General features: G+C 47.2%; 2 protein-coding genes across 4 annotated transcripts; one reads left to right on the forward strand and one right to left on the reverse strand.

Moving 5' to 3' along the window:
* The first annotated feature begins 1,242 nt into the window (after positions 1-1,242).
* On the forward strand, positions 1,243-7,326 carry Slc22a7 (solute carrier family 22 member 7). The gene is made up of 10 exons (XM_010617665.3): positions 1,243-1,742; positions 2,455-2,558; positions 2,682-2,836; positions 2,945-3,113; positions 4,007-4,130; positions 4,405-4,514; positions 4,853-5,067; positions 5,368-5,476; positions 6,055-6,261; positions 6,569-7,326. The coding sequence occupies exons 1-10, from the start codon at positions 1,350-1,352 to the stop codon at positions 6,612-6,614; spliced, it is 1,632 nt and encodes a 543-aa protein (XP_010615967.1). The 5' UTR covers positions 1,243-1,349; the 3' UTR covers positions 6,615-7,326.
* A 24-nt stretch (positions 7,327-7,350) lies between these two features.
* On the reverse strand, positions 7,351-24,274 carry Crip3 (cysteine rich protein 3). Of its 3 annotated transcripts, XM_033766446.1 has the most exons (14): positions 23,512-24,274; positions 18,508-18,709; positions 15,364-15,467; positions 14,855-15,008; positions 12,479-12,838; positions 10,962-11,037; positions 9,702-10,651; positions 9,398-9,492; positions 9,133-9,190; positions 8,904-9,035; positions 8,210-8,281; positions 8,031-8,125; positions 7,877-7,934; positions 7,351-7,703 (listed from the first exon to the last, which is right to left on the reverse strand). In XM_033766446.1, exons 7-14 carry the CDS (start codon positions 9,742-9,744, stop codon positions 7,642-7,644), a joined length of 615 nt encoding a protein of 204 aa, XP_033622337.1. In that variant the 5' UTR covers positions 9,745-10,651; positions 10,962-11,037; positions 12,479-12,838; positions 14,855-15,008; positions 15,364-15,467; positions 18,508-18,709; positions 23,512-24,274; the 3' UTR covers positions 7,351-7,641. The 3 variants fall into 3 exon arrangements, with proteins under 3 accessions (XP_033622337.1, XP_033622338.1, XP_010615966.1); XM_033766447.1 differs by lacking the exon at positions 7,877-7,934; XM_010617664.2 differs by lacking the exons at positions 18,508-18,709; positions 23,512-24,274 and adding an exon at positions 15,881-15,984.
* Between the last annotated feature and the right edge of the window lie 2,445 nt (positions 24,275-26,719).

Here is a 26,719-nt window from a genome sequence, read left to right on the forward strand (position 1 = left end):
GGAGAGGAGGGCAGGCATCCAGAAGGCGGACGAGGAGCCCAGTCAGGGGCAGGTGGGTTTGGAGGACGGAGGGAAGAGGCCTTTCTGGGAGGTACTGGGGAAGCTGGGGGACAGGAGCTGATCTTGGGGGTCCTTACTTCCTGTGAGCGTCCTCAGGACAGGGACGAGCCCGAGGCTCCTCTGTACTCTACAGGCTGTGCTAGACCCACTCTGACTTTTGTCACCTCCTGTCACCACTGCCAGCTTTCTCTTGCCCTCACCTTAACCCTGTTGCGCCACCGACCACACCCAGTTTGCGTGACACCCCTTTCCTGCAGCTTTCTTTGGGAACATCCCCACAGCAGATAGGGTCATCACTGGCCATTCGGCACCATGGGTCAAAGGTGAGAGGCCTGGCCTGGAGTCAGGGCCCTGTCAGCTCCTGTCAGCTCTGCTGTTTAGTCAATCCCTGCCGAACCAGCAGGCCCCTGCTGTGGCTTTGGCTTCTTATCTGTTCAAAGCAGGAACTAGATTAAATTAGTGGTTTTCAACTTTTTTTTTTTTTCTCCCTTGGCATAGATCTTTTCTTCAAGAACGTCTTTGGAAGTTCAGTTGTTTAGAAATCTAGAGCTCTTGGGCTGGCAATTTAGCCTGCCTTGCAAGTGCAGGTCTCAAGTTCAATCCCCGGTATCAAAAAAAATAAAAGTATCGAGCTCTTTGGAACCCAATTTGACAATTTCCCCGTACTGCTGGTCTGGCGTGCCGAACCTCAGCTCTTGCCCGGCTTTTGCTGTGGGTCAGGAATTCGGGTAGTAGTAGGATTCACAGGAATGAGGGTTCCTGGGGCAGCAGGACTGTGACAGGGCTGAGGCTAGAGGAGGCCTTGAGGCTCAACGGAAAAACCTTTCACCTGGCAAGGGCTGGGCCACCAGTCCTGAGTCCTGGACTGCAGGCCAGACTGCTGTGAATGAAAACAGACAAAGGTGACCTAACACTTCACAGGACAAAGGGCATCCAGGACAGGAACTGCTCGGCTAAGGGGCCCTTGGGGCTCTGCACACCCGGCTACCCCACTGTGGTGGCTTGAGCCCCCCTCCTTGGTCCCTGAGCCAATGGGAAGTGCCACAGCCACAGAGCAGTGGCCTCTGGATGGACGGCAGGACCTCCCCTCCCTCGGGAGACTAAACGGGCAGGGTCCCTTCACACAAGAATGTCTGGGGAGGGCCCAGATCTGGGCCAGCCCCTGGGGGTTGGATTCTGGGTGCAGACTTCACTCATCAGCCCATTAGCTCCCACCCCAGAGTCCAAGGGTTTGTGCGGTGAGCAGGCTGGGCTGTGCTGGGTACTGCAGGACAGCCAGGTTAGGCAGCATGCGCTTTGAGGGGCTGCTGGATCAGGTGGGCGGCTTCGGACCCTTCCAACTGCGGAACCTGGTGCTCATGGCCCTGCCTCGGATACTGCTGCCCCTGCATTTCCTCCTGCCCGTCTTCCTGGCTGCTGTGCCCTCCCACCATTGTGCCCTGCCTGGCACCCCCGCCAACATCAGCCTCCAGCACCTGTGGCTGGAGGCCCACCTGCCCCGGGAGCCCGATGGCACATTTAGCTCCTGCCTCCATTTTGCCCACCCCTGGGCTCGCCCCAACACCACAGTGGGGAAAGAGGCGCAGAGCCTGGGGGACCTGGAGGGCACAGCCTCCACAGTTCCCTGCTCACAGGGCTGGGAGTACGACAGCTCAGAATTCTCTTCCACCATTGCTACAGAGGTACCGGAGCCCAGTGGGCAAGGGGCACGTGAGTGGGATGGGCCTGCACGAGCCTGGGGTGATTGCTGTTGGCATTAGAGTCCTGCCTTTACCTCCTTGAGTCTCAGTTGGCACCTCTGTAGAAAGAATCCATGAGCACCAAGCAAACTGTCGTACAGGCTGTTTAGTTCACAGCCTGTAATGAGGGTCCTTTCCACAGAAGCTCTGCTCCTGCCATTCCCTGGGAGGTGACTAAGGCAAGAAAGGGCTACAGCAGCTCCTGAGAGAGAGCAGGGACAGAGCTGAGAAGGGTGTTTCTGCAGTCTCCCATCCTCTTGTCTCCAGCCCCAGGTGTAGGATTTACATAATCTATCTGGGTTTTGTTTTTCATTTTTCTGCAGCACTGGGAATGGAATCCAGTGCCTCATGCATGCTAGGCAAGTGCTGTGCCACCGAGCTGCACCCCAGGCCTGCGAATCCACCTGAGGGGAGGCGCAGGACTCTTGTGTGTGGTCCAGGCGTGGAAAGGAACTATAGCTGCAGAACTGGGGAAGGGCAAAGTCTCTCACCTGTCAGGCAGGACTGAACGGTTGAGGGGAGGTCATTTCCTGGCATGGAGGTAGCTGATAGGCATGGTTGTCCTCAGAAGGTCCCAGCATCCAGAGAGGAGAGGGTGGTACCAGCTGGAGAGGGGCTTCTACCCACAGGGGGCCCCACCTGCCTGTGCTTGCAGTGGGACCTGGTGTGCGAGCACAAAGGCCTGAACAAAGTGATATCCACTTTATTCTTCATTGGCGTGCTGGTGGGTGCCGTGATCTTCGGATACCTGTCTGACAGGTAGGTTGAGGCCTGGGGGGAATACAGGAGTGGGCACGGTGGGGGACCCCTCTTTCACCAGCAGGGGTGGGGCTCCTTGTCTTGGCATCTCTAAGGTCACCGACACCGCCTGACCATTCACAGGTTTGGGCGGCGACGCCTGCTGCTGGTGGCCTACGTGAGCTCCCTGGTGCTGGGCCTGGCATCTGTGGCCTCCGTCAACTACATCATGTTCGCCATCACCCGCACCTTCACCGGCTTAGCTCTGGCTGGCTTCACTGTAATTGTGCTGCCGCTGGGTGAGGCAGACAGGGGAAAGGCAGGGCCCAGAGGGCTGGAACAAGAGAGGGCAGCGCAAGAGCCCACCTGGCCCCACTAACTGTCTCCCTGGTCCGGCCTGGGCCTAGAGCTGGAGTGGTTGGATGTGGAGCACCGCACAGTGGCTGGGGTCCTGGGCACCATCTTCTGGTCGGGAGGTGTCATGCTGCTGGCACTGATTGGGTACCTGATACGGGACTGGCGGTGGCTTCTGCTGGCTGTCACCCTGCCCTTGGTCCTGGGCATCGTCAGCATCTGGTGAGGAATGCAGCTGGGTAGTGTGAGGTGCAGGAAGCCAAAGAGAGAAGTAATCATAGATGAAGACTGGGAGACAGAGACACTGAGGGACAAAGGGAAAGAAACAGAGCCAGGGACCCAAGAGACGGAGAGAGTCACTGAAAGAGCCACAGAAACAGAGAACAAGACCTAGAAAGGCAGAGGCAGAACCAGTGAGAGACAGCGAGAGAGACCAGAACTGAAAGGTAGATTCAAAGAGACAGAGGGAGAGACAGCAAAGCAGGAGAGACAAAGACAAAGACCGTCTTAAGCAGAAGCCGAGGCCAGCTTTTGAGGGGTGGGGTAGCAGGGCAGGAGGCCAAGCAGGGTGACCTCCTATGCCTCCCAAGATGGCCTGGCTCTAGCTGGTCTTTCTGGACTTCAGTATGTCTGTCCCTTTTGTGCCCTGGGGGAGAAATGTTTGGCTGGTGCTGGGAGCTAAGGTTTGGGGAGTGAGACAAATCAGTCGGGTAAAGGTTGGGTGAGGAAGTGTGAGAAGAGGGGGCTTTTACAGTGGACCTGAGAAATACTAAGGGCTCCTAGGGAGTGGGAGGTGACCTTAGGTGAAAGGCACTGCATGATGGAGAGCCTAGTGCAGTGGAAGCAAACCCAGCAAGGCACATGTGTTGTTTCTCTTTCAAGACAATAGATGTTAATGTGTGAGTTGTTTTTTTCTAAACAAAAACCTCAGTATTCCGGTTTAATTGAAGCGCCTGGTATTTGGGATAAGTAAGTGGGTTTTGAGTTGCAGTTTGGGCACTCCTCTCTAAAAGGTTTGCACCACTGACCTAGAAGCTGACTGGCTGTGATGGGCCAGGAGAGAGATTTGGTTAATGGTGCTGACTCTGACTGAAGGGCCTCCTGCTGTCCCCTAGGTGGGTGCCTGAGTCTGCACGCTGGCTTCTGACCCAGGGCCATGTGCAGGAGGCCCAGAGCTACTTGCTCCGCTGTGCCAGGCTCAATGGGCGCCCTGTGGGCGAGGATGGCCTGAGCGTGGAGGTGAGGCTGTGTGTGCAGATGTGTGTGGAGGGACCGTGTCCAGTAGCCCTCTCAAGAGACCCCACAGGTGGTAGGAAAAGCATTGGTCCCCAGGGCAGAGCTCCAAACACACTATGACATCCTGTCTGGCCTGGGAGATATACACCTCACTCAGGGTCCACCTCAAAGCTCCCTGTGCCCCTCCAACTCTGCCAGAGACCCAGAGAGACACAGTGGAAACCCCACGAGCCTGCTGAGAGCAACTCTGAGCCACAGCATCTCCTCCTCCCCGCAGGCTCTGAGCAAAGTGGCATCAGCTGAGCGGGTGGTCCGGAGACCCTCCTACCTGGATCTGTTCCGCACACCGCGGCTGCGACACATCTCTCTGTGCTGCATGATGATGTGGTGAGGAGGGATCTGGGGTCCCTGGGGGAAGGAGGAGGCATCTGGCTGGGGAAGATGTAGATGGAGCAGGCAGCAGAGGAGTTCAAATTCAGGCTCTGCATCTTCCCTGCGTGGCCCTAGTGAGTCCCTTCCATGACTGTAAAATGGACCACTGGTGAAGAGAGGGGTCATAGCCCTCTGGCCCTGGCATATCCTAGGCTCAGACGGCTCATGGGTGGCGGAAGTTCCAGGCAGCAGGTTCAGAAAGGACAGATCGTTCCCCTAAAAGTGCAAAGTTCCACAGCAGAGAGAACAAAGGGGTGAGATGGGCCCCTGAGTGGTGCTGCTGCTCCTTCCAGGTTTGGGGTGAATTTTTCTTACTATGGCCTCACGCTGGACCTGTCCGGGCTCGGGCTGACTGTGTTCCAGAGACAGCTGCTCTTCGGGGCGGTGGAGATACCCTCCAAACTGGTGGTCTACCTGTCAGTGCGCTACATGGGGCGCCTGCCCACAGAGGTGGGCACGCTGGTGGGCACTGCGCTGTCCTTCGGTTTACGACTGCTAGTTCCCTCGGGTGAGCCCCGCCCAGCCTGGCCCCGCCTCCATAGCCCCGCCTCCTGCAAAAATTTGCCCACCAGGGGCCTGTCCTACAATGGCTCCACCTCCTATGAAACACAGCCACCTCCTTAGGGCCCACACTTAATCCCGGATCCTGTCCACCCTGCCTCCTGTGAAGGACACCCGCCCACGACGGCTCTGCCTCCTATGGAAACGCCCCTCCCCTCGTTCTCCACCATCCTTTGCAAAGACTCCGCTCGCATCCTAGGCGCTCCTCTTTCTTTTCCCTCCCTTTCCGGAAACCCTTTTCCTTCAGAGACCAAATCCTGGCTCACCGCCCTGACCGTGATGGGGAAAGCGTTTTCTGAGGCCTCCTTCACCACGGCCTACCTGTTCACATCAGAGCTGTACCCTACAGTGCTCAGGTGAGGGAGCCAGAGAGCAGGGTCCCAGGCAACTGACCCGGGCTCAAGCTTGTTAGTCCCTCCCCGTTCTACCAACAGAGCCCCGATCTGGGCTGTGTTGACTCAAATCCTGGAGTGGGTGGGGCATTTCGTCTTCCGTACGGTGCGGTCCTAAGCCAGGTCGGACTACCTCTCTCAACTTGCTTTGGAGGAAAACAGTCTCAGAAAGCCCCATGCTGCCCGCCCTGTCCGGTTTATTGCTGGCCGGGCTGAGCTGTCTGGAGCCCAGCCCACCGCCCTTGGGCTCTTGGCAGCTGGGGGCGCAGTGCTTCTGGGTTTCTGTAGAAAGACGTGGGCGCTTCTGACATGGGAGCGTTCGGGCAAGCTGCTCTTCCACGCTGCTCCTTCCCATCCCGTCTGTAGCTTTTCTTCTCTCTTGGTCGCATCTGACTGGCACTCTGGTGACACTGGCCTGGGGGCTCCTGGCCTGGGAATGGGTGGGCGGTGTCGGGGAAAGGGGCAGAGGAGGGAGCTTGGTGAGGCAGGGGTGGCCAGAAGGAGAGTGAGAAGCAGCTGCCTCCCTGCTCCCCTCTGAACAGGCAGACAGGGCTAGGGCTGACCTCACTGGTGGGCCGGCTGGGGGGATCCTTGGCCCCACTGGCGGCCTTGCTGGACGGAGTGTGGCTGCCACTGCCCAACATTGCCTACGGGGGCATCGCTCTGCTGGCTGCCTGCACTACCCTCCTGTTGCCAGAGACCAAGAGGGCACAGCTGCCAGAGACCATCCAGGACGTGGAGAGAACAAGGTGTGCGCACGTGTGTGTTGGTGCAGGTGCTTGGCGACCTGCCCCTTGCTCAGATGTACCTGGGGCACGTTTGAGTGTGCACGAGTGAGCCCAGGCCCTGAGGGAAAAGGTGGGTCTGTACACTCGCGCACAGAGCGCCCTCGGGCTGCTCAGGAGAGGGCTGTGTGTGCACTGTGCCGTGCTTGCACATCGGGAAGTGTACAGGCATGTGTGAGTCATTGTGGGAGTACAGTGTATCTGCCAGGAGTGGGGGGAGGCCAGGGCAGCAAGTTCTAACCCCACATTGTTCCTCCTCTGTCCTCCCCAGTGCCCTGCCCAGTGTTCAGGAGGAAGAGATGCAGATCCGGAACTGAGTGGGGCTGGGCACAGACCTCCACAAGCAGCTCTGTGGCAGGCACTGAGCACAGAAGGGCAGGCTCTTGTGACCCAAGCTGGGGCTGTCAAACCCCTCTGCCCAGGGCTGGAGTTGCCATGGGAACCCCTGCCTGTACACATCCAGACTTAACTATTTAGTCATCAGCAAAAGGACCACTTCCCAGGAAGCAGTAGTCTGCAGGAGATCTTGGGCACCCCTCATGGGGCTGGGAGGATTCTGTGAATAAAGGTGCCTCTTAGGTGGCGGCAGCAGTGAGTAGTTTTGGGAACAGCCCTAGATGGGAAGCCATTGAATTGGCTTTGGGCTCTGATCTCAAAATTGCCAACAATTTCCTGTGTGACCTTGGGTGTGTTGCTTTCCCTCTCTGGGCCTCAGTCTGCTCATCTCCCAAATCATGATGATGAAGCATCTTAGCTGACCTCACCACAGCATCTGTTTTGCTCAACTGAACAAGGTGCTTCTTGTAGATGGCACTGGAGAAGGGATGTCCCATGTTGTCCCCTGTATAGTGCTGGGGGCTGTCCAATGCCAGGGCCAGGGGAACCAGAAGCACAGCCAGGGCAGGCTAGCCCTGCCTCCTCCAAGCCACTCTCCAGGGACCCCTACTCCCATCCAACAGAATGTCTACCCTGGTGCCCAAGGAACTGAGGGCATAAAAGCCAACATTTTATTGGAGAAGCCAGAGAGGCTGAGGCACAATAAACAAAAGTTTGATGAGTATCTTTAAGCCCCAGAATTTGCTGGGACAAGAGATGAGAAGGCTGGGCGGGGGCGGCGTCATTCATAGTGGGGATGGCCTGTGCCCCCTAACCAAGTGGGAATGGGAAACGCAAGAATTGGCAGAAAAAGTCTAGAGTAGACTCTGGCCTACCATGGAGCGTAGGCCCAGGGACCCAGGGTCCCTTTCTGTACCCCACAGGACCCGAGAAAGAAATCATAGCCCCCACTGGACCATGGAGGGGTGGCAGGAAGCCTGCATTAGGGTGACTTCTCCTGGGAGCTGCTCATTTGGGTTTTATCTCCACTGGGTCATAGATATAGCAGCCCACCTTGCCGATGTTCACACCTGAGAGAGAGAGCCCTATCACCATAGGCTTTACGCTGGTGCGGGGGGTGAGGGCTGGAAAGAACTGAGGGGCAGGGGTTTGCGTGGCTGCAGAGGAAGGAAGTTGTCCACATATCCCCCACCCCACGTACACGCCACACTCTAGGCCCAGGGTCTGGGGTGAGGCTGCCCACCTTTGGGCCCGAACAGGTAGCCATAGCAGGGGACGTGGCAGTAGGGGGCACCATCATGCTGGAACATGGACAGATGAGAATTTCTCAGCCTGGTGCTCTTCTTCCCAGCACCTGTATCCTCATCCCAGCCCAACAGCACCCCTCCCCTGCCCACCTCAGCATGGCTCCCAGCAGTCAGGGTCTTCTGGCAACGCTGGCACCTCAGACAGGGTCGATGCCAGTTTCTACCCAAAGACATCACCTTCTCGGCTGGTGGTGGAGAGAAGTGGCACTTCTTCCCTGCCTCTGCTGCCCACCCAGGGTCCCCGCCTCAAGCTCTCCATTGTCACTTACCAAAGAAGACAGGCTGCCCACAGCCAGGGCAAAGGGAGGTCTCTCCTGTGAATGTCCTCATGCAGGGCAGGACTTTCGGGGTGGGGAGAGGCCCCAGTGAGGCCCATAGCACCTGCTTGCCATGGCATCGTCTCCCCAAACCCATGCTTACTTGTCCCAGAGCCCTACCCAGGTGGCCCCCACCCACCTTCCTTGAGGCCATGGGCCCAGTCCCTTCTGCATCAGGGACCACCTGCCTCCTGTCGGGGCCACCAGCCTAGCCCTGTCAGCAACTCAATCCTTGGGAAACCTGAGCTGATAAAGGAGCCAGCCAGGGCAGGGTGTCAGGTGTTGGGAGCACAGTGTCACTGCCCACTCAGGAACAGCAGAGGAACAGGGACAGTGGAGAGAAGTGAAGAGCCCACCGCCAGCCCAGCCCATGACCCCTCACTTGTAGATCTTACTCCCAAGCCATGTCCTGTGCTGTGTGACTACGCCAGGTCACTTGCCCTCTCTAGACCACAGATGCCTCAAAGATAGAATAGGTGACGATGCCATCTGTCCACTCTACCTGTTAAACTTGGTAGCTGACTTGAGGGAGTAACAGAGAAGGGGCCTGGGAGAAAACTGCAGAGACAGAGGTGCAGGGGTGGGACAAGAAGACCTATTAGGGTCCTGAGGAGGCACAGGGAAGGCTGCCACCGACCTCACTTACTTTTCTTGTCCTGGGGGAGGCTGGTCCTCGGCCTGGGGGGACTGAAGCTGCTGGGGCTGAGGAGGGTGGTGCTGGCAGGGGAGGGCGTGGGGGGATTGTAGAGATAGGAGCCCACACCACTGATGTTCACCCCTGCAGGGAGAAGGTGGGCAGGGAGGCCAGGCTGATGGATCACAGGCAGGGCAGGGCAGGGTGGGTCCTGTGCTGGCCCTCCTAGGCTGGTACTCACCTCGAGGTCCAAAGAGGGCCCCATAGCATGGCTTGTGGCAGTAGGGCCTCCCGTTGTGCTGGGCAAAGCAGAGGGAAGGGGGTCACTCAGGCCAAGACGGGCTGGGGCAGGGAGGGGTGTCCTGACAGAACCTCCACTATGGACCAGGTAGGCAGAGCAGGCCATGGGGTCCGGGCACACTGTGGATCCCAGCCCTGGCGGTGGGTGGCCCTGAGTTGGGGTCTGGGGTGGGATATGACATGGGGCTGAATCTCGACCCACTCACCTCTGCATGCCCTCCTGGGGACAGCACGCTGTGGCAGCACTCACATTTCAGGCAGAAGCGGTGCCAGTTCTTACCCAGAGAGCTCACTTTCTCTGCTACAGGGGACAGGGTGGGCAGCTGCGGAGTGGGGACCCCACTTCTCCCTCAGCCTGGAATACCTAGCCGCTCACTCGGGATTCCTGCATCCACAGCCCGCGCACTGGGCAAGGAGGGGACCGTGCCAGGCTGCGACTGCGTCTGCGGCCAGCTGGACCCGTCCTGCACCCCCGGCCCATGCACACCCCCCTCACACGCCTGGCCTCACCAAAGTACACAGGCTCCAGGCAGCGCGGGCAGCTCCAGCTCATGGCTCCACCGTCTTGGCAGTCGCTACCACACCGGCCCCCACGCAGCGGGCTGGTCCCGCCCTCCCACAGCCCCGCCCACAGCCTTCGGTTGTCCCAGACCCCAGAAAAGGAGCCCTGTTCCCTGGCGGGGGTGGGCAAGCCGGACCCTCGGGGAGGAGCCCGGGCTGCCGCTGAGCGCTGAGCCAGTCCTGGCGCTGTCGTGTGAGGCGGGGCAGCGATGAAGCCTAGTGTGGCTCTCGGGAAAAGCAGCGTCCCTAGGCAGATATGGTGGAAACACTGTTCTCGCTCTCTAAGCCAAGCAGTGGGCGTTCCGGCAGGGTTAATTCCTTTCGGACAGTCCAGTGAGCAGTGGAGAGCTCAGAGTTCGGGCCATCTCGGGCTGCCTCCCACACCAGGTGGTGCCCGGCTCCTCTGCCTCATGTCCTCATCCACACAGTGCGCATCGCAACAGCAGCATCTGCCGCACAGGTCATGAGAATCAGATGTGTTCACACACATGAGCTTAACAGCACCCGCGTGGAAAAGCCAAGGGAACCATAGCTCTCACCAAGATGCGTCAAAACAGGGTCTGCACAGATCAATGGCTGCTCATAACATTAAAATGTTTATTTGAAATATACTCAAACACTAATCACATATTTCTACTTAAAGATTTTAAAATATTAAAAGTAGCCCACCTGCCAGGTATGGAATAACTGTAATACCTGCTAGTCAAAAGGCTGAGGCGGGAGGATCACAAGTTTGAGACCAGCCTGAGCAACTTACCAAGACCTTGTCTCAAGCCTGGCAAGTAGCTCTGTGGTAGAGCATAGCAGTGCCTAACAGCAGCGGGGCTCCTGGTTCAATACCCAGTACTGGGAGAAGGGAGAGCGGCCCACTAATGCTGCAAAGAACTCCAAGGAACTTTCTGGTAAAACAAAGAAATTATTTGTGAGCACATATCTGCTAACAGTCCAGTAACAAGGATGTGTGACTAACCTATAATACAACAATAAAAAGGGAGGGATGCAAGGACGTGGCCATACTGGATCCCTCATACGCTGTTGGTGGCAGTGTTAAGTGGGGTACTCACTTTTTTTTCCCCGCGTTAAGTTTATTGGTACATTTAAAGCAAACAATACAGTCACATTTATCATTGGGTTCTTGTACCTTTACATGACATCTCTTAGTTCTTATTTTTCCCCTTCCCCTTGCCCTCCCTTCACCTGGGTACTCACTTTGGACAACAGTCTAGCCGCTCCTCAAAGTGTCCAACAGAGTCACCACAGCACTTGCCAGTCACCCAAGAGGCACCTAAGAGAAATGAGCACGGAAATGCTCAAAGCAGCACTATTCACAATAGCCAAAGCCTGGCAAATGGCAAGTGGATAAACAAGATGTGGTATATCCATCCACATGCCAGATATGAGCCACGAAAAGGAAGTACAAAACATTAAAGCCACACATAAAAGGCCACATGCTGTATGACAGCATCTGTATGTCACCTTAGCAATTCCTGCTAACCCAAGCTTGCCCTCCTTTGCTCGGTACTAGGCTCTGGGCCCAGGCACTCACACCTACAGCACTGTTCTCTGCTGGAGGGCATTGTGGGGCCCAATCCATGACAGCTCTGCTTCCCTGTCTGGGTGCTGAACCAAATGAGGAAACAAAGGCTGACAGAAAGTCGTGTGGCACCTCTGCCACCAATAAAGGCAGAGATGTCACGCAGGGAGAGTCCAATCTAGTCTGCGACTAGGGCTGCCCTGCCAACCACTGTATTTTCAGTGTTTTGCTCAGCTCCTGGCGCACAATGCTCAACAGACCAGTGTTCAGTGGTATACTCAAGCCCCCCAGTGTGAGTGTGAGAGAGATGTAGGAGTGGGAGGGGATGTATGGTTGGAGAGTTGACAACAAAACCCTGGAGTGAAGCTCAGCTACCTAGGCAGAAGGTCTTAGGAACGTGTTTCCTAATATCCATGAAGATCAACATGTGTGATGCAAAATGGGGAATATGATTTAAACTGATATCTTGATCATAAATACAAGATACAATTTTTTTTTTAAACTGAAACTTTGCTTTGGCAGCAAGCCAGTCCCACTATTTACAGTCATTCACAGGAACTTGCTAATTGAGCATAATTACTATGTAGCACAATTTATGTCTATCATTAAGTACATGGCAAATGAGAGAACGTGGCAAAGTGTTAGAGAAACTTTACAGCACCTTTTATATATGGCTGCTATTTCGGGGTAGGTTTGCTACTATAAATTCCATCTACTCTATGTCTTTGTAGACTTGTTCCAGTACAGTATCATATGCTTGTGACCTTTGTTTTATTTTTGTGGTACTGGGGATTGAACCCAGGGCCTTGCTCCTCACCAGCCCCAACCCCATTGACTTTTATGGCATCAAGAGCTTTGTTCCTAGATACTTCTCAAAGAAAAAAATCACTAAGTTCTGGTAAGTCAATGAAAAATAGTCTTATTTCTTTGTACTTTTGGAGTTTTGAAACCTTTATTACTTTTAAACCTTGTGCTTTCTCATTGTATTTTTCCCTCAACTAGAAAACTTCATTTTCTGTAGTTTATATTACTTAACAAATAAACAGGGCTGGCCGTATAGCTTAGTAGTAGAGCTCATGCTTAGTACGTGCCTGGCCCTGGGTTCAAACTCTAGCACCAAAACAACAAAACCACATACAGCAGAACAGAAAAAGACTGAGTTTGCTTTCTTAGAAACACATGAATCCCCTACCTGTAGAGAACTGCTGTCGTATCATCTACGGCTCTGGGAGACGGTCAGATTTTCTTGATTCCCAGCATCACCTTGCCATGAACCTCTGAGAGAACTCTCTCTATAGCCAGTAGTACTCAGCTGCTCAGGTCTCTGTGTTTATGCATTGTGAGTCAGCAGCATCAATTGGATTAATTCAGAATCCAAATTTCAGGAAAGCCCCTCTAGCCCTCCGCCTTCACCATATGAATGTGAAGAAACCAGCAACAGCTTTGATTTTTTCCAAGAAAGGTTGGATTTGGCTTTTCAAGAATTACTTGGAGGGCTGGGAATTTAGCTCAGTGGTTCTGCCTCTCATGTGCAAGGACCGGAGTTCGATCCCTAGTATCAAAAAACAAAACAAATAATTACTTGGAAATGTACATTTCACCTGACAGTATGTAAAGATAACTGCCTCTAAGTAAGTTTCAGGTATCAAAAAACAAAACAAATAAAGAATTACTTGGAAATGTACATTTCACCTGACAGTATGTAAAGATAACTGCCTCTAAGTAAGTTTCAGAATGAAAATGTTTGTTTATACTGGAAACTGAGGAAAAAGGAGGAAACTTGCCTATAAATTTGAGGTGATGGGAATGCTCCTTGGAGTTGTAAAGTAGTAGAAACTTCTTACCTTCATACTAAGATTAGGGAGGGACTTTTTTTTATCATATACAAAAATAGGTCTTCCACAGGGGACATCAAAATCCCTGACTTGAAATTGTACTACAAAGCTACTGTGATAAAAACAGCATGGCACTGGCAAAAAAAACAGACCTGAGGATCAATGGAACAGATTAGAAGATGCAGAAACAACTGCAGACAAACTCAGCCACCTTACCTTTGACAAAGGAGCCAAACACCTTCACAGGAAGACAGACTCTTTAATAAATGGCGTTGGAAAAACTGGCTTTCCACATGTCAAAGATTGAAACTAGACCCGCATCTTTCATTATACACTAAACTAAAATTGAAATGGATCAAAGATCTAAATATTAAAACAAATAATTGATCTGCTACAAGATGAATAGGTAGATGTCTCAAAGACATTGGTGTTGGCAAAGACATTAACAAAACCCTGATTGCACAGGAACTATTGCAAAGAATCAACATCTGGGATCTCATCTTATTAAAAAGCTTTGTATGGGCCAGGATTTAGCTCAATGATGCCACTGATCCCCATATACCCCCGGCAAAAACAGCTTTGCACAGTGAGAGAAACCATCAACAGAGTGAAGTGACAACCCACAATGTAGGAAAAAATTTTCACCAGCTATTCCTCAAAGGACTAATATCTAAAATATAAAAAGAACTCTAAAAAACCAGATCACCCGCCAAAATTTAAAGACCCAATCCAAAAATGGGCAACTGAAATGAACAGACATTTCTCAGATGATGAAGTAGAAATAGCAAATAAATATATGAAAAATTGCTTAAATTCACTGGTCATTTGAGAGATGTAAATTATAACAATGTGAGATTCTGTCTCACTCCAGAAAGTCTGTTATCAAGAAATCAACCAATGACAAATGCTGGAGGGGCTGTGGGGAAAAAGGAACCCTGCTCCACTGCTGGTGGGAGTGCAGACTGGTGAAACCACTGTGGAAATCAGTGTGGAGATTCCTCAAAAAACTAAAACTAGAGGCTCCATTTGACCCAGCTATTCTTCTTCTTGGTAACTTCCCAAAAGAATTAAAAGCATCCTACCACAGCAATATATGCACACCCATGTTTATGGAAGCATAGTTTGTAAATAGCTAAACCTTGGAAACAGCCCAAATGCCCATTAACAGAAAAATGGATAAAGAAGATGTGGAGCTTTTTTTTTTTTTAATACAATAGAGTAGTACTACTCTGTCATAAAGAAGGAGGAGCTTGAGACATTTATAGTTAAATGGATGGACCTTGAGACCATACTCTTAAGTGAGATAAATCAGACACACATTTAAATACCGCATTGTTTCTCTGACGTGACAAACTGAAAGTGGATAAGGACTAAAATGTATAATAGATATTAGGAAATGGGAAGAAAATGTTCAAATGGGAAGGGGAACAAGGAAGGGAGGATCGGGAAAAGAAGGAACAATAAAAAAGTGAAAATAGAAGGAAAAATTAGAAACAAAGCTTGTATATAGAGAAGGGAGGAGGAGTTGAGGGGAGAGAGGAATGGGAAAAAGAGGAAGAGGCAAGATATTTCAAGTACAGGTGCAAATTCTCTATGAGTGTTACCATTATGTATATCCAAAATATATCAATAAATGTTTTGCTTCAAAAAAAAAAAGCCTTCCAGCTTCTACAGCTATGTTAATGTGGCTGAAACAAGTTAATCTTATGAATCCAGACATATACAAATTTTACCTTTCACTGGAGGAGGCTTTCATTTCGTGTATGAAGCTCAAGGTCACAGAATCAGAAGTCAAATAAGTTCCATCCTCTTTCCAAGTACAGCTGGGGATTTAGCTCAGTAATTCTGCCACCTGCCTCGCAAGCAGAAGGTCCCAAGTTCAATCCCCTGTAACCAAAAAAAAGCAGAATGATTGGGAATTTTCTCACCTAAACTTGTCTGTTTTGTTTTGTTTTGTTTTAGGCTAGGCCAGCATTCTGCCACAGAGCTACATCCCAGCCCATGCCCTAAGTTTTTGGAATAGGAAGGGCATTAAAGCCTTTATCTGTTATCACTATTCTCCCATCAAGACCATCCCCTCCCCAAAGGCATTGTTCTAGGGGAGAACTTGAACACTCACCTCTTGATAAAAAGCCCCCAGAAATAAAATCTACACATAAAGAGGGCACTGAATCTTTTCAGCTTCACAGTGGACATTTAAAGTTTCCACTTAGAAACATTTCATTTGGAAAACCTCACTTACCCCCATTCCAGGTTCCACTTAGTCCAGTGAGGTAGACCTTTCCTTGGAGTACTCGTGACCTGGGCCTAGTCTAAGTGCTCTATCCACCTGGCTGGCCACAGTAACTGTTCAAGGATAGAAATATGTCTCAAGTTAGACTAATCAGCATCCTCCCCATGACTCTCTGGTATTATAAGGAAAGACACTCTAATTTCCAGATAAAAACTTTTAAGGATTATGGGAATTTGAGGCTGCAAAGAGTATCTTGCTCCTGAGTGGAGGATTTTAAGAATACCACAAACTATTGTATGCCAATACATTTGAAAATCCAGATGAAATGCACAAATTCCTAGAAACAGAAAAATTACCAAAACGTGCTGGGCATGGTGGTGCAAACCTGTAATCCTCCCTTCAGGAGGCTGAGGCAAGAAGATCACTGGGAGTTCAAAGCCAGTCTGAACTGCATAGTGAGACCCTGTGTCAAAACTAAAAATCTTCTAACAAGAAAAGTTGGCTTCACTGGTGGTAGAGCTCTTACCTAATATTTGTGAAGCCCTGGGTTCAATCCGCAGCACCACATGAAAAATAAAATAGAATAACCATATACTAGTAATACCACTTTTAGATATATATTGAAAAGAACTGAAACTCAGAGACTCAAATACATATGAATGGTCACAACAATACTATTCACAATAGCCAAAATATGGAAAAAACTGAAATGCCTACTAATGAATGAAGAATGAGATTGATCTATCTATGTATCTAGATATCTATCTATCTAACTAATTCAGCTGTAAAAGGAACAAACACTATTACCTGCTACATCCTGGATGAACTTGAAAGCCATTATGCTAGGTAAAAAAAAATACTGACATAAAAGGTCACATACTGTATGACTCCACTTATAGAAAATATCTAGGACAGGTATTCCCATAGAGACAGAAAAGAGATTAGTGCTAGGGACTGCAGGGAGATGGGAATGATCACCATCTGTTTAAGGGATACAGTGCTTTCATTTGGGAAGATGAAAATATCACATATTTTATGATATGAATTTCACCTCAGTTTTTTCCAGAAGCACCTGAGGCAGCAATCACAACAATGCTTATATTTGGGATAGTGGAGACTAGAAGAGAATATGAAATGGGATTCAGGTAGTATTGGTCATATTTTTTTGACTAGCTGTTGATTATGAAGGAATGTTCACTTTATGATAATTATTGATCACCAAAGTATATTTACTTCATGAAAATAGATCTGAACAATTTGGACTTATGTGCTTTAAAAATATGAACATTATACTTTAATCAAATATTTTTTAAAGTTACACAATTACCAATAGCAATTCAATTCTTAGGTATACACCCAAGAGAACTGAAAACATGTCCACACAAAAACTTGTACATGAATGTGTCATGTCATTCATAACCACCCCAAAGTGGAAACAACAAAAGATGTTCACCAATTAATGGATAAACAAAACATGGTATACATTCATGGTATATCACTGTAAAATACGGTGAAGCTGTGGTACATGACACCGTATGGATTAATCTTAACAACATTATGCTAAATGAAAGAAGTCAGACACAAAAGACCACAAGTTGTATGACTCATGTTCAGAACAGGTAAAGCCAAGAGACAGAAAACAGACTAGTGACTGCCCTTCTGAGGAGCAACTTGACAGTAATGGTAATTAGGAGTTTTTGCTGACAGCATATCAGGGGATTTGGGGGGCGAGGAGTGATAGAAGTATTTTGGAATTAGAGGCAATGGTAGTTGTATAACTTGAAGGTATTAAAAACCAAAGAATTGTATACTTAAGATAGTGAATTTTATGTTATGTAAAATTTACTGTTTTATGAATTATAGTTCAATAAAAGTAGATCTTAAAACATTTCATCACTTATAGGTGAACTATAACATATAAAATGAAAGAAGTACAAAGTGGAAAATGTCATTAAAAATGTTCTCTTCCCCACTTCCCCAATCGGTGCGCCTCAGCCTTACACTTCAGACATCACTGCAGAACTGAGGTCTGAGCTATGAGACGGGGGATGGAGGTATAAATGTGGACCACAGTTTGAATTCCAGCCTGTGACCAACACCCTTGCTTGTCTCTGGAAAGGATAACATGATGGTTGATGAAAAACAGACTAGGTTAGAGCAAGAGAGATAAAGTGGTAGTGACAAAGTGTTGGCAGCCCGGGCACTAGGCCGCTTTTCATTGCTTCACCCACAAGGTCATGTTTTAGGAATGACTAGACCTTAATGGACATAATCTCAGTTCCAAGAGGCCCTGGGATGCTTTTTACCCTTTACCTTTTATTCTACTGAAGGCTTTGGTTATATATTATATGCTTAAAGAAAAACATTTGCAGTATCACAAGAATTCCTAAAAGTTACCAAAACCATAGATTTAGTTGGGCAGTAAACTAGACCTCCAGGACTCTAAAAGTGACTGGATTTACCAATCAGTAACAAAACCTGGTCAATAGTTTTCTCGGTGAATCTGGAGCTGGGGCACCTCAGATGTAAATGAATCTTAAGAGTTTTAAGGATTTACAGGTCAGTTAAGTTTTATTGGGTTCTGGGTCTCATTCCCACTGGATTGCTAAGCCCACAGTTCCAAGTACAAAGAAGACTAAGAGAAGCACCTATTGGAATTTTAGATGGACACAGAGTCAGGTGTTTCCTTGGTATTTTGGAATGACACAGTATAGGGGAGGTATAAACTGAATGGAAACCAGTAGACAATGCTGAAGTCTGATATCTGAGGACTTTTTAAAACATTCCTTTGTGACTGGCTCCCTCCCTTCGGCTCTTTTGCCTACTGTTACTACTCTCCTCTAAAGACCTATCCAGTGTTACTCTGACTTTTGCAATTTTACTCTTGATTCTTCTAAGGGAGCGAGAACCAAGATAGATGATATTCTACTTGCTAGGGATTTGAAGGTATAGAAGAATGGGAAGGCCTGAAGCCCACAGTTTTAATACAAGTATCATAGCACAAAAGGAGAGATAGAGGTTTAACAGAGAATTTATACAATGTTGAATGAGATATAGAGTGGGAAGTCTAAAATACACACCCACTATGTCATCTCATTTTGTCTTCCTCTGCTGATACAAAAACAGATATAATCACTCACATATCCAACTCACCATTTCCTGGTAGCTAAAATGGCAGGGCATTTTTTTCACAGCCACACCCACTTTCTGGAAGTCAGACCCTACAGATGATTGCCTACTGGTCACAAGGATGCTCATCCTTTCCATGGTCTCTGCGGCTTCTATCCTTTCCTTCCTGGAGCAGAAATGTCTGCAGCAGTCCTTTTGGTAAATCTGCAGACTTCTGGAATTGCTCCTAAAAAGAAGGGAGAGTGGTGAGAGAGAACCAGTAAAAATGTGATCATATTTCTTATGCAAATAGGCTATGGGAAAACTAAATGGAACCTTAGCAGGGACAGAATGAGATGAAAGTAATACTTCAGTATGGTTGATTTTATCTTTTTGCGTTCTTTCTCCACATTCTCTACCTTTTGTTCTGATTATGCAACTATGCCTTTATTTTAATCCTGCTCAGTCACTTCTTTAAACATATTCATTTCCCTTATTTTCTACAAAACTCCTTTCTTGCCTGATTCCCCATGAATGGAAGGAATGGAATCATGTAAAACTTTAAATCATTATAACTAGATATAAATTATCATATACCCTTTTTCATGCAACAGATTGTGTTCCAACATGAAAGCAAGCTTTGTGGAAACAAGTGCCTTGATTCATACAATGACCAAATATTTGAATATCAGTGGACATGCACAATCAGCTCAACAAAAGAGGCAAAAGAGGGAGGGAGAAGGAAAGAAAGGAAGGAGATTAAGAAGTTATGTTTCCCAGCATGGGAGGCAGCAGAAGGGTTTAGAAGTCTTGAGGGGAAAGGTAGGACTTATTTGTAACTATGGAAAGTAGATGAGGGCTGGGGGTTTAGCTCAGTGGCACCACACCTGCCTGGCAAGTGCAAGGTCCTGAATTTGATTCTTGCTACAAAAAAAAAAAAAAAAAAAAAAAAAAAAAAAAAAAAAAAAAAAAAAAGAGATGACAAATGTGAGGACATGACACACCAAATAAGAGACAGCTCTAAAATATTCTTTTAATATATACAGGAGAAAAAACTCCCAAAACTTGGCAATAATTCTGCAGCACCAGCTGACCCTTATTGACATAAACATATTTTTATATGTACATGCAAATTTTATGGGTATTACTTTTATATAAAATGCACTTTCATGATCAGAAGGTAGCAACACAAAAGACAAAAAGTAAAATCATTGCTCATTTTCCCAAGATAAACTTCACAACACTGTTTCCATCCAGAAAGAGTTTTAGTCTTGATGAGGTGACAAGAGGATGCTGTGCCATAAAATGTTGAATTATTCCTGCAGCCAAATCAGAGGGATTTATTTAGGGTTTGGCCGACTTCAACATATTTATCTGACTGGAAGAAAGGAGGCCGTATGAGCATTAGAGCCTTCAAAGTCTTTGTTTTTGTGGTAATTCTAAAGTCAGTCTGCCTTCTCATACTTGGTTTCTCTTCTAGGGGCTGCATGGGCAGTGTATATCCTTCCTAGGGTGGTAACCCTACTCCAGAATATTGTTGAAACAGGGACCACTGGCAGCCTTGACGTATACATTGTACAGACGTCGTTTTGTATGCAGACCACAGACAGCTGGCTTCTGTAGTGCTATGCAACCACAAACTACAATCAGCAATTCAGTTTTTACTGTTATAAATTACTAAATTTTAGTTAAGAAAAACAGCTATTACCACAGTGATTTTTACAACAAATTTTTTATTGCACACCTTATGTGCCAGGCAACTGTGCACTGTGAATACAATGATGAGGTAGCAGCAAGCAAAGGCAAATGCCTGCTTTGGAGTTTATGATGCATTCGGGGTGGGATGTGTATTATTCAAAGAAACACACACATGTAAAATTATAACCATGTTAAGTGCTGTAACATAAATATCTATGTTTATGAATTATCTTCCAAGAGCTTAGTATGGGTGAGGGTAGCTCAGGATGATGGTAATTTTTTTTTTAAGAGTAGATGCTCAGTGAAGTTCAACTGCTTGTTTACCAATGAATACTGATATTGTATACGTACGTGACTTTTTAAGCTAAAAAGTAAAACATAAAATTAAACTCTAAGAAAAAATATCCTTCTAGTCCTTATTTCCATGTGTCTGTGTTCTCACAGAGATCATTGACTTTGCTTAGGATCTCACCATGGACCTACCTAGTAAATCTTGTTAAGGTGAGGAGAGGCAAAGTTTAAAGCTATTCAAAACAAAACAAAAAACCCACCTCATTTGCTATAGGATATCTCTTGTCCGAATCCTCACCCTTTAAAAACATAACATTCCTATTGGATTCATATGTCCTGTGTGTCTATATTCATTCTTATTCAGATCCTGAATCTAGAAACTTGGTAAGAAAATCATATATTGGCATGCTCTACTACCAAAACATCCCACAATTTATGGATTTTGATTTGTAGAGTTGAGGCATGGGGTAAGATGGGACTGCTTTCCTATATTACTCAGCAGTATTAGCAGAAGAGCATTGCATGCCTTGTGATTAGGAAAATGACAGCTTACAAGGCAGGAAGTCTTCATTCACAAAACCAACGGAATTTTAAGAGGGTTATTTATACAAATTAGGTACATGTGGGTGATGTGGTACATGTGTTTGCCCACATTTAACCATAACTGATGTTAATTTGTGCTCAAATGAGGGGGTCCAATAAAAATTGTTCATGTTTGCAGAAATTTAAAACATACCTGCAGTATATATAACCTACATGAAAAGATCAGGGCTTGTTCTTGCATGTGCCTTGTCTCCAAGTTGAAACTTTATTTAGTACTGTGATGGGAGGGCATAAAAAGATATATGCCCTGCCTCTTGTGCCAACTAGTGGGTTAGGACCCCACCCCCCCTTTTCATATGGCTTCTCTGCGTGAGCTCCAAAGCTAGATTTCACCCATTAAAGGGTAGAAAGCAGCAACATTTCCTGTCCAGACTAAGGAATCCTAAAAGCTCTCCCTCTTATCAAAGGGTCAGAAAGCAGCAACACTTCTATCCCAGACTATGGAATCCTAAGTTTTCCCTCTCCTGGTTCAGAGCAGATATGAAGAATGCCATTCCTGCAATTCTTAGAAATGAGCCTTCTTAAAAAAGCTCCAGATTAGTAGGCAACTTTGGTATAAATCCTGAAGCTACCCAGAAATTATATTACCAAAATGTCGGCTCTAAGTACTCCAGCCCCATCTACCCAAATTAGTTGTCCTTCCTGAAATTTACTTGTTTTCCCTTATCATTGCTCTCAGATGGCCCCCTCCTAACTCTAGGTTAACTCCCCGAGTGAGGTTAAGACCTGCATATGATTAACTTCTCCACTTTCTTTTCCTAAACCTTTCCCCAAAGAGATGTCAAACTTAATAAACAGGCCTGAAAATAAGCACAAACTTTTTTTTTAAGCAAGGTCTAGCTATGTAGGTCAAGCTGGCCTTATACTCACTAGGTAGCCCAAACTCATGGCCTCAAACTCATAGCAATCTTCCTGCCTCAGCCTCCCAAGTGCTGGGACTATGAGTGTGCACCACTATGCTTGGCCAAACTAGTGTTTAACTCATATGTTCCCAAAATTCCTATATAACATCCCAAGATAGGAAGGAAATAACTGAGAAAACAAATCTCTCTGAAACTCAGGGGTTTACGCTCTATTAAAAGATAGCTTTTAAAGTCAGTCTGTGGCTGGGCACGGTAGCACATACATGTAATCCCAGCACTCAGGAGGCTGAGGCAGAAGGAGCACTGAGTTTGGGACCAGCCTGTGCTACACAGTAAGTTCTAGGTCAGTCTCAACTACATAGTGAGACCCTGTCACAAAAAAACCAAATAAATAAAGTCGGTCTGTGATTTCCAGGTCAGAAGAGAGTGCTGAATTGTCTACAGGTGAAAAAGTAAGCCTAGAGATTACTCAGGACAGCCTAACCCTGTAAACATTTGGTGCTGAGATGGGGATACTGACCCTCATTTTAAAAGAACCCTGTGACACAGTGAGATAAAGCAACTTGTCCAAAATTACAGCAAATGGTGAAGGCATATTCAATGATTAGTTCTCTCAAATCTATACCCTTTCTACAACATGAAGAGGGGCCAGGATGACTTCTAAATTGACATTAAGGCTCTAGAAATATTAAAATTTCCTGAAATTCTGTGTAAGGATTCTACAGCTCTGTACACATGGAAATAAGGAAAAAAATAATTCTGAGAATAAAACTAGTATTACCTTTGAGAAATAGGTGGGAGAAAAGGACTCAGAAAAATATGCTGAGCAGCCAGGTTACAAATTGCTGACAACAGGGCTGGCAGAAAGAAACTGAGACAGAGATTAGAAAATCTGAGGACTGACTCCGATTCCTAGGAGGACCCTCAGCGAACCTGAATGTCCCCAGGAATCTCAGTTCCTAGAACAGCCTGAGCCAAGACAAGGGTATATAATAGCTTCACAATAAGAAGAAACCAATACCAGACCACTGAGGCCTTTCACCACATATCTGGCAGCACAGGGGCATAGACTATCTAACCTTTTTTTTTTTTTTAGGAAGGAAGGAACTCTGACAAGTGGGAAAAAAATGAAGGCAGGAACAAACAGGGCAGTAGGGGTTCACTATTCTAGTTTTTCTTTGAAGTTCAAATGTGTGTGGTTTCAAAACAATCCAGAAAGAAACATGAGAGTAATGCATTTATTCCATAAAATTAACACATTAAAATAAAGTTAAACATGTTCAAACCAACTTACAAATTCTTTAATCTTTTTAACAAATGTACAACCCAAAACATCACACTGTGGTGGAAATAACTTGGGAAAGGGAGAGGTAGATAGATAAAGGGATACATATAGGTTTGAGGAACAGAATGAGTTCAATCTCAAGATGAGTTTCAGATCTTCTGCCTCTTCAGAAGAGAAATGATTGCTAAACAATTTAATACAAAGTGTTACTGGAGCACAGTACAATGAGCAAATGTCATTTTAAAAATGAAAGTGATTCCTCAAAAATAATCTGCTCCTGGGATTGGGCCATGCATGAATAAGTCTTACCGATTTGTTGTCTTCCAAAATTGAGTCTGCCAGATTTTCTTCCAACTTTACTGAGACCATTTCCTTCCAAGTTTACTGAGACCATTTCCAAACAGGCTTCTGGGCCAAGCAGGACCATCTCAAGCAACAGCAACAGAGTAAGAAGGGAAGTATGGGAGCTGACATGCCAATAAGGGAAGTAAATAAACAATAAACAAAAGGGCTACTCACGCTGCATTTCAAACAATGTTAAGGCAGGCCCATCCAAATGGAAGCCTAGAGACGAACAATTCTTCCTTTATTAGTAGAAGCTTTCCATTTCAACAAGCTTTCTGGTGTTTCTCCCAAAGATCCATCAATTGTCCAGGAAATTTGGTAGGAATACAACACAGCAATTGGACAAGTCAGTTCTGTTTCCCTCCTCCCCCACATTTCAGAAATGGCAGCATCAAAGCCAAAATACAATCAAAGCACACTACGTGGTGAGCAGACAGACATTTGACTTTAATGACAAAGTAGGAGAAAATAATTTGGAAAAGATAAAAAAAATTAACAGAAAATATTTTTTACAGATACAGAAGTTATGATTGATTTGTCTGGTATTTTAAGGGGAAAGGAAAAAAGGAAAGGAGGTACATTTTTTAGTTTCTATAAATATTTACTGTAAGATGTTGACTGCATCTCATGGTGTAGGTTCCAGATGAGATTGCCAACCAGTCCTAGATCATCTGGGCATACAATTTCTAGAAGCCAATTTGGTTCATCCACAAGGAGCCCTGGACGTTTAGTCATGAACCCTGGATTCTGTTCGGTTCTGGAAGGGATCAACTGCAGCTTCTTCTTCAGCCATTTTCTCAGGGACCATATTGCCTCCATCTACCTGCTCCCCTGAAGGGGATGCTGACTCTGGAGGTTTGACCACATTCAAAGGGTTGTCATTGTCCTCATCTACTTGAAAAACTGCTACCTCTTTGATGGAGACATTCGGGATTTCTAGCTGTAGTGGTCCCATATCCAGGGAGCTATATTTAGGAAAGTTATCTGGACCAGAGAATGGAGAACACAGTTTCTCTTTCAGAGTGCCAGATGTCCGTGTGACAAAGTCAACGAGATCTGGAAGGCAAGGAGATGGCCCAAGGCCTGCAGGACTAAGTGCTTCTGATTCCAACCTGAGTGACTCTTGCTTCTGTAACTGGGAAGTTTCTTCTACTTCTTCATGCAGCCTTCCCCCTGACAAGAGGTCAAGGGCCTGATGTGTTCTCTCCAGGCTGCCCAAGCCACAGTCAACTTTTTCTGTAGGAAGTCCAGTTTTCACAATGTTGGGAGAAGTGATCCTCACACTTCTGGAATTAGAGGAATTGTGTTCACCCTCTGTTGCAAAGTTAAGCACCAGGGTTTTGGGAGAAACTAATGGAAACCCAGAAAAAGATGAGACTGCTTCAAAGTCACTGCAGGTAGAACTATATCCTGTAGATGATACAGAATTTTCTTCACACGCTTTCCGAGACAGCGCAGTTGGGGGTCTGTGTCCTAGGTCTACCCGAGTATCACAGATATCAACGTGCATATCTCCCAGGTTCCCCAGGGCACCAAGGTCCTTTAAGTGTGTAGCTTCAAGGTCTGCTAAGGCCTTGCTTTCTATTGTTGCTGTTAATTCTGGATGAACATTTTGTAGCTTTACAGTTTCCACTTTAGTTTTTTCTGGGCTCTTGTTCTCATCCCAAATGGCCAGCTCATAGATCATTTTACCTTGAAAATCTTTCGACAATTCTCTCTGGAGTTTGAAATGTCTGTACCTAGAAGTTCTGGAAGCTGATTCTGCAGCTGAATTTTCTAGCCACTCTTCACTACCACCTGAAACTCCCTGCTCCCAGGGACTATCTGTTAAACATGCATCTGATCTTGTTGGATACTGAAGCAATTCTGGAGTGGAAAATTTCCCCCGTTTATCTTGTGAATGCTGGAGTAAAGACTTGTCTTCTGATGGAAATGTGTCTGTTTTTGCCTCTGTAGAAGAGAGAGCCTGTGCACTCGATTCAATGATTACTTTACTTAGAGTTTCGTGTCCTGTCATTAATTTCTTAGACTGTTCAACTTCTTTGTCAATCATTAGTAACTCTGGCTGTTCTATTTCTCCCTCCCACGTATATCTGATCCCATGGTTCAAATTAGAATCTTCTATGCTATGGGGCCCAGTGTTGGCACTTGCTCCCTCTTTAACTGCTACCCTTCCTTTTAGTTCAATGTTTGTCTCTATCTCACTTTCTCCATAATCCTTACAGCTGTGGAGCTCTTGGCTTTCCTTATATTGGTTACCAGAACCTATGAAGTGAACTTCTACCAATTTCTGAGACTCCTTAGTATGACAGTGTATACCTGACAGCTGAGGAGCTGGGTCTATACCAGGGGGCCCTGGCTCTCCCAGGTCAAGTTCAATTTGCCCCTTTAGAGCTAGATTCCTATCAGCATCACTCTGGAAAGAGTTAGAAGTCCATGTTGCTGAAGTGTCTGTCTTTGGGGTAGTAGTTTTATAAGGCCTGTTTTGGCACAACCTCGTCAGAGGCTGTAAGAAACTATAGCTACAGTCTCTGCTTTTTGGTTCTATTTCCTTTACAACTGACTTCTTCCCTACACACATCACAGATTCTACAATGGGATTTTCATGGTTGCTGACTAGAGAAGCAGTGACCAACCCTCTCTCTTGAGGCAGTTTCTTTTGGGATGCACTGCTGGTCAGGAGAGAACTGGAAGAGGTATGTGAATTTTCAATTTTAGGGAGGTGGCTATTTTCCCCATTGGCCAATGGACCACTACTCAGCTTAGTCTCAGGGGTCCCCTTTCCACCGCTACTATAGAATATGTCATACAGATCCTTAGCATTGGCTGTGGCTAAGCATGAATTTCGCTTTTCCACCTTTTTGGCCTGTTCACTGAACACACTTGAGAGAGGTGGGGGAGGACGAACTAACATAGAGAACAGAGTCTGATCCCGGTCACTCTCACTCACCCCAGGAGCTGTCTCATCAGAAGGAATGGTAGCTGGCTGTGCTGAGGCCTTGAAGGCTACAGGCAACACTGGGCTCAGAATGTTAGGACCCAGGAAGCCAGAACTGAGTGTCTGAGATACAGCTGAGTTTGATTTTCCTGGAGCCAAGACAGCATTTGCTTGAGCAGGAGATGGAGCAGTGGGATGAAGTACAACTGGGGGTGGGGGAGGTGGAGGAGGTGG

The sequence above is a fragment of the Fukomys damarensis genome, unplaced genomic scaffold, assembly GCF_012274545.1.
Source record: "Fukomys damarensis isolate Sample0158 unplaced genomic scaffold, DMR_v1.0_HiC HiC_scaffold_20, whole genome shotgun sequence".
Classification (NCBI taxonomy): domain Eukaryota; kingdom Metazoa; phylum Chordata; class Mammalia; order Rodentia; family Bathyergidae; genus Fukomys; species Fukomys damarensis.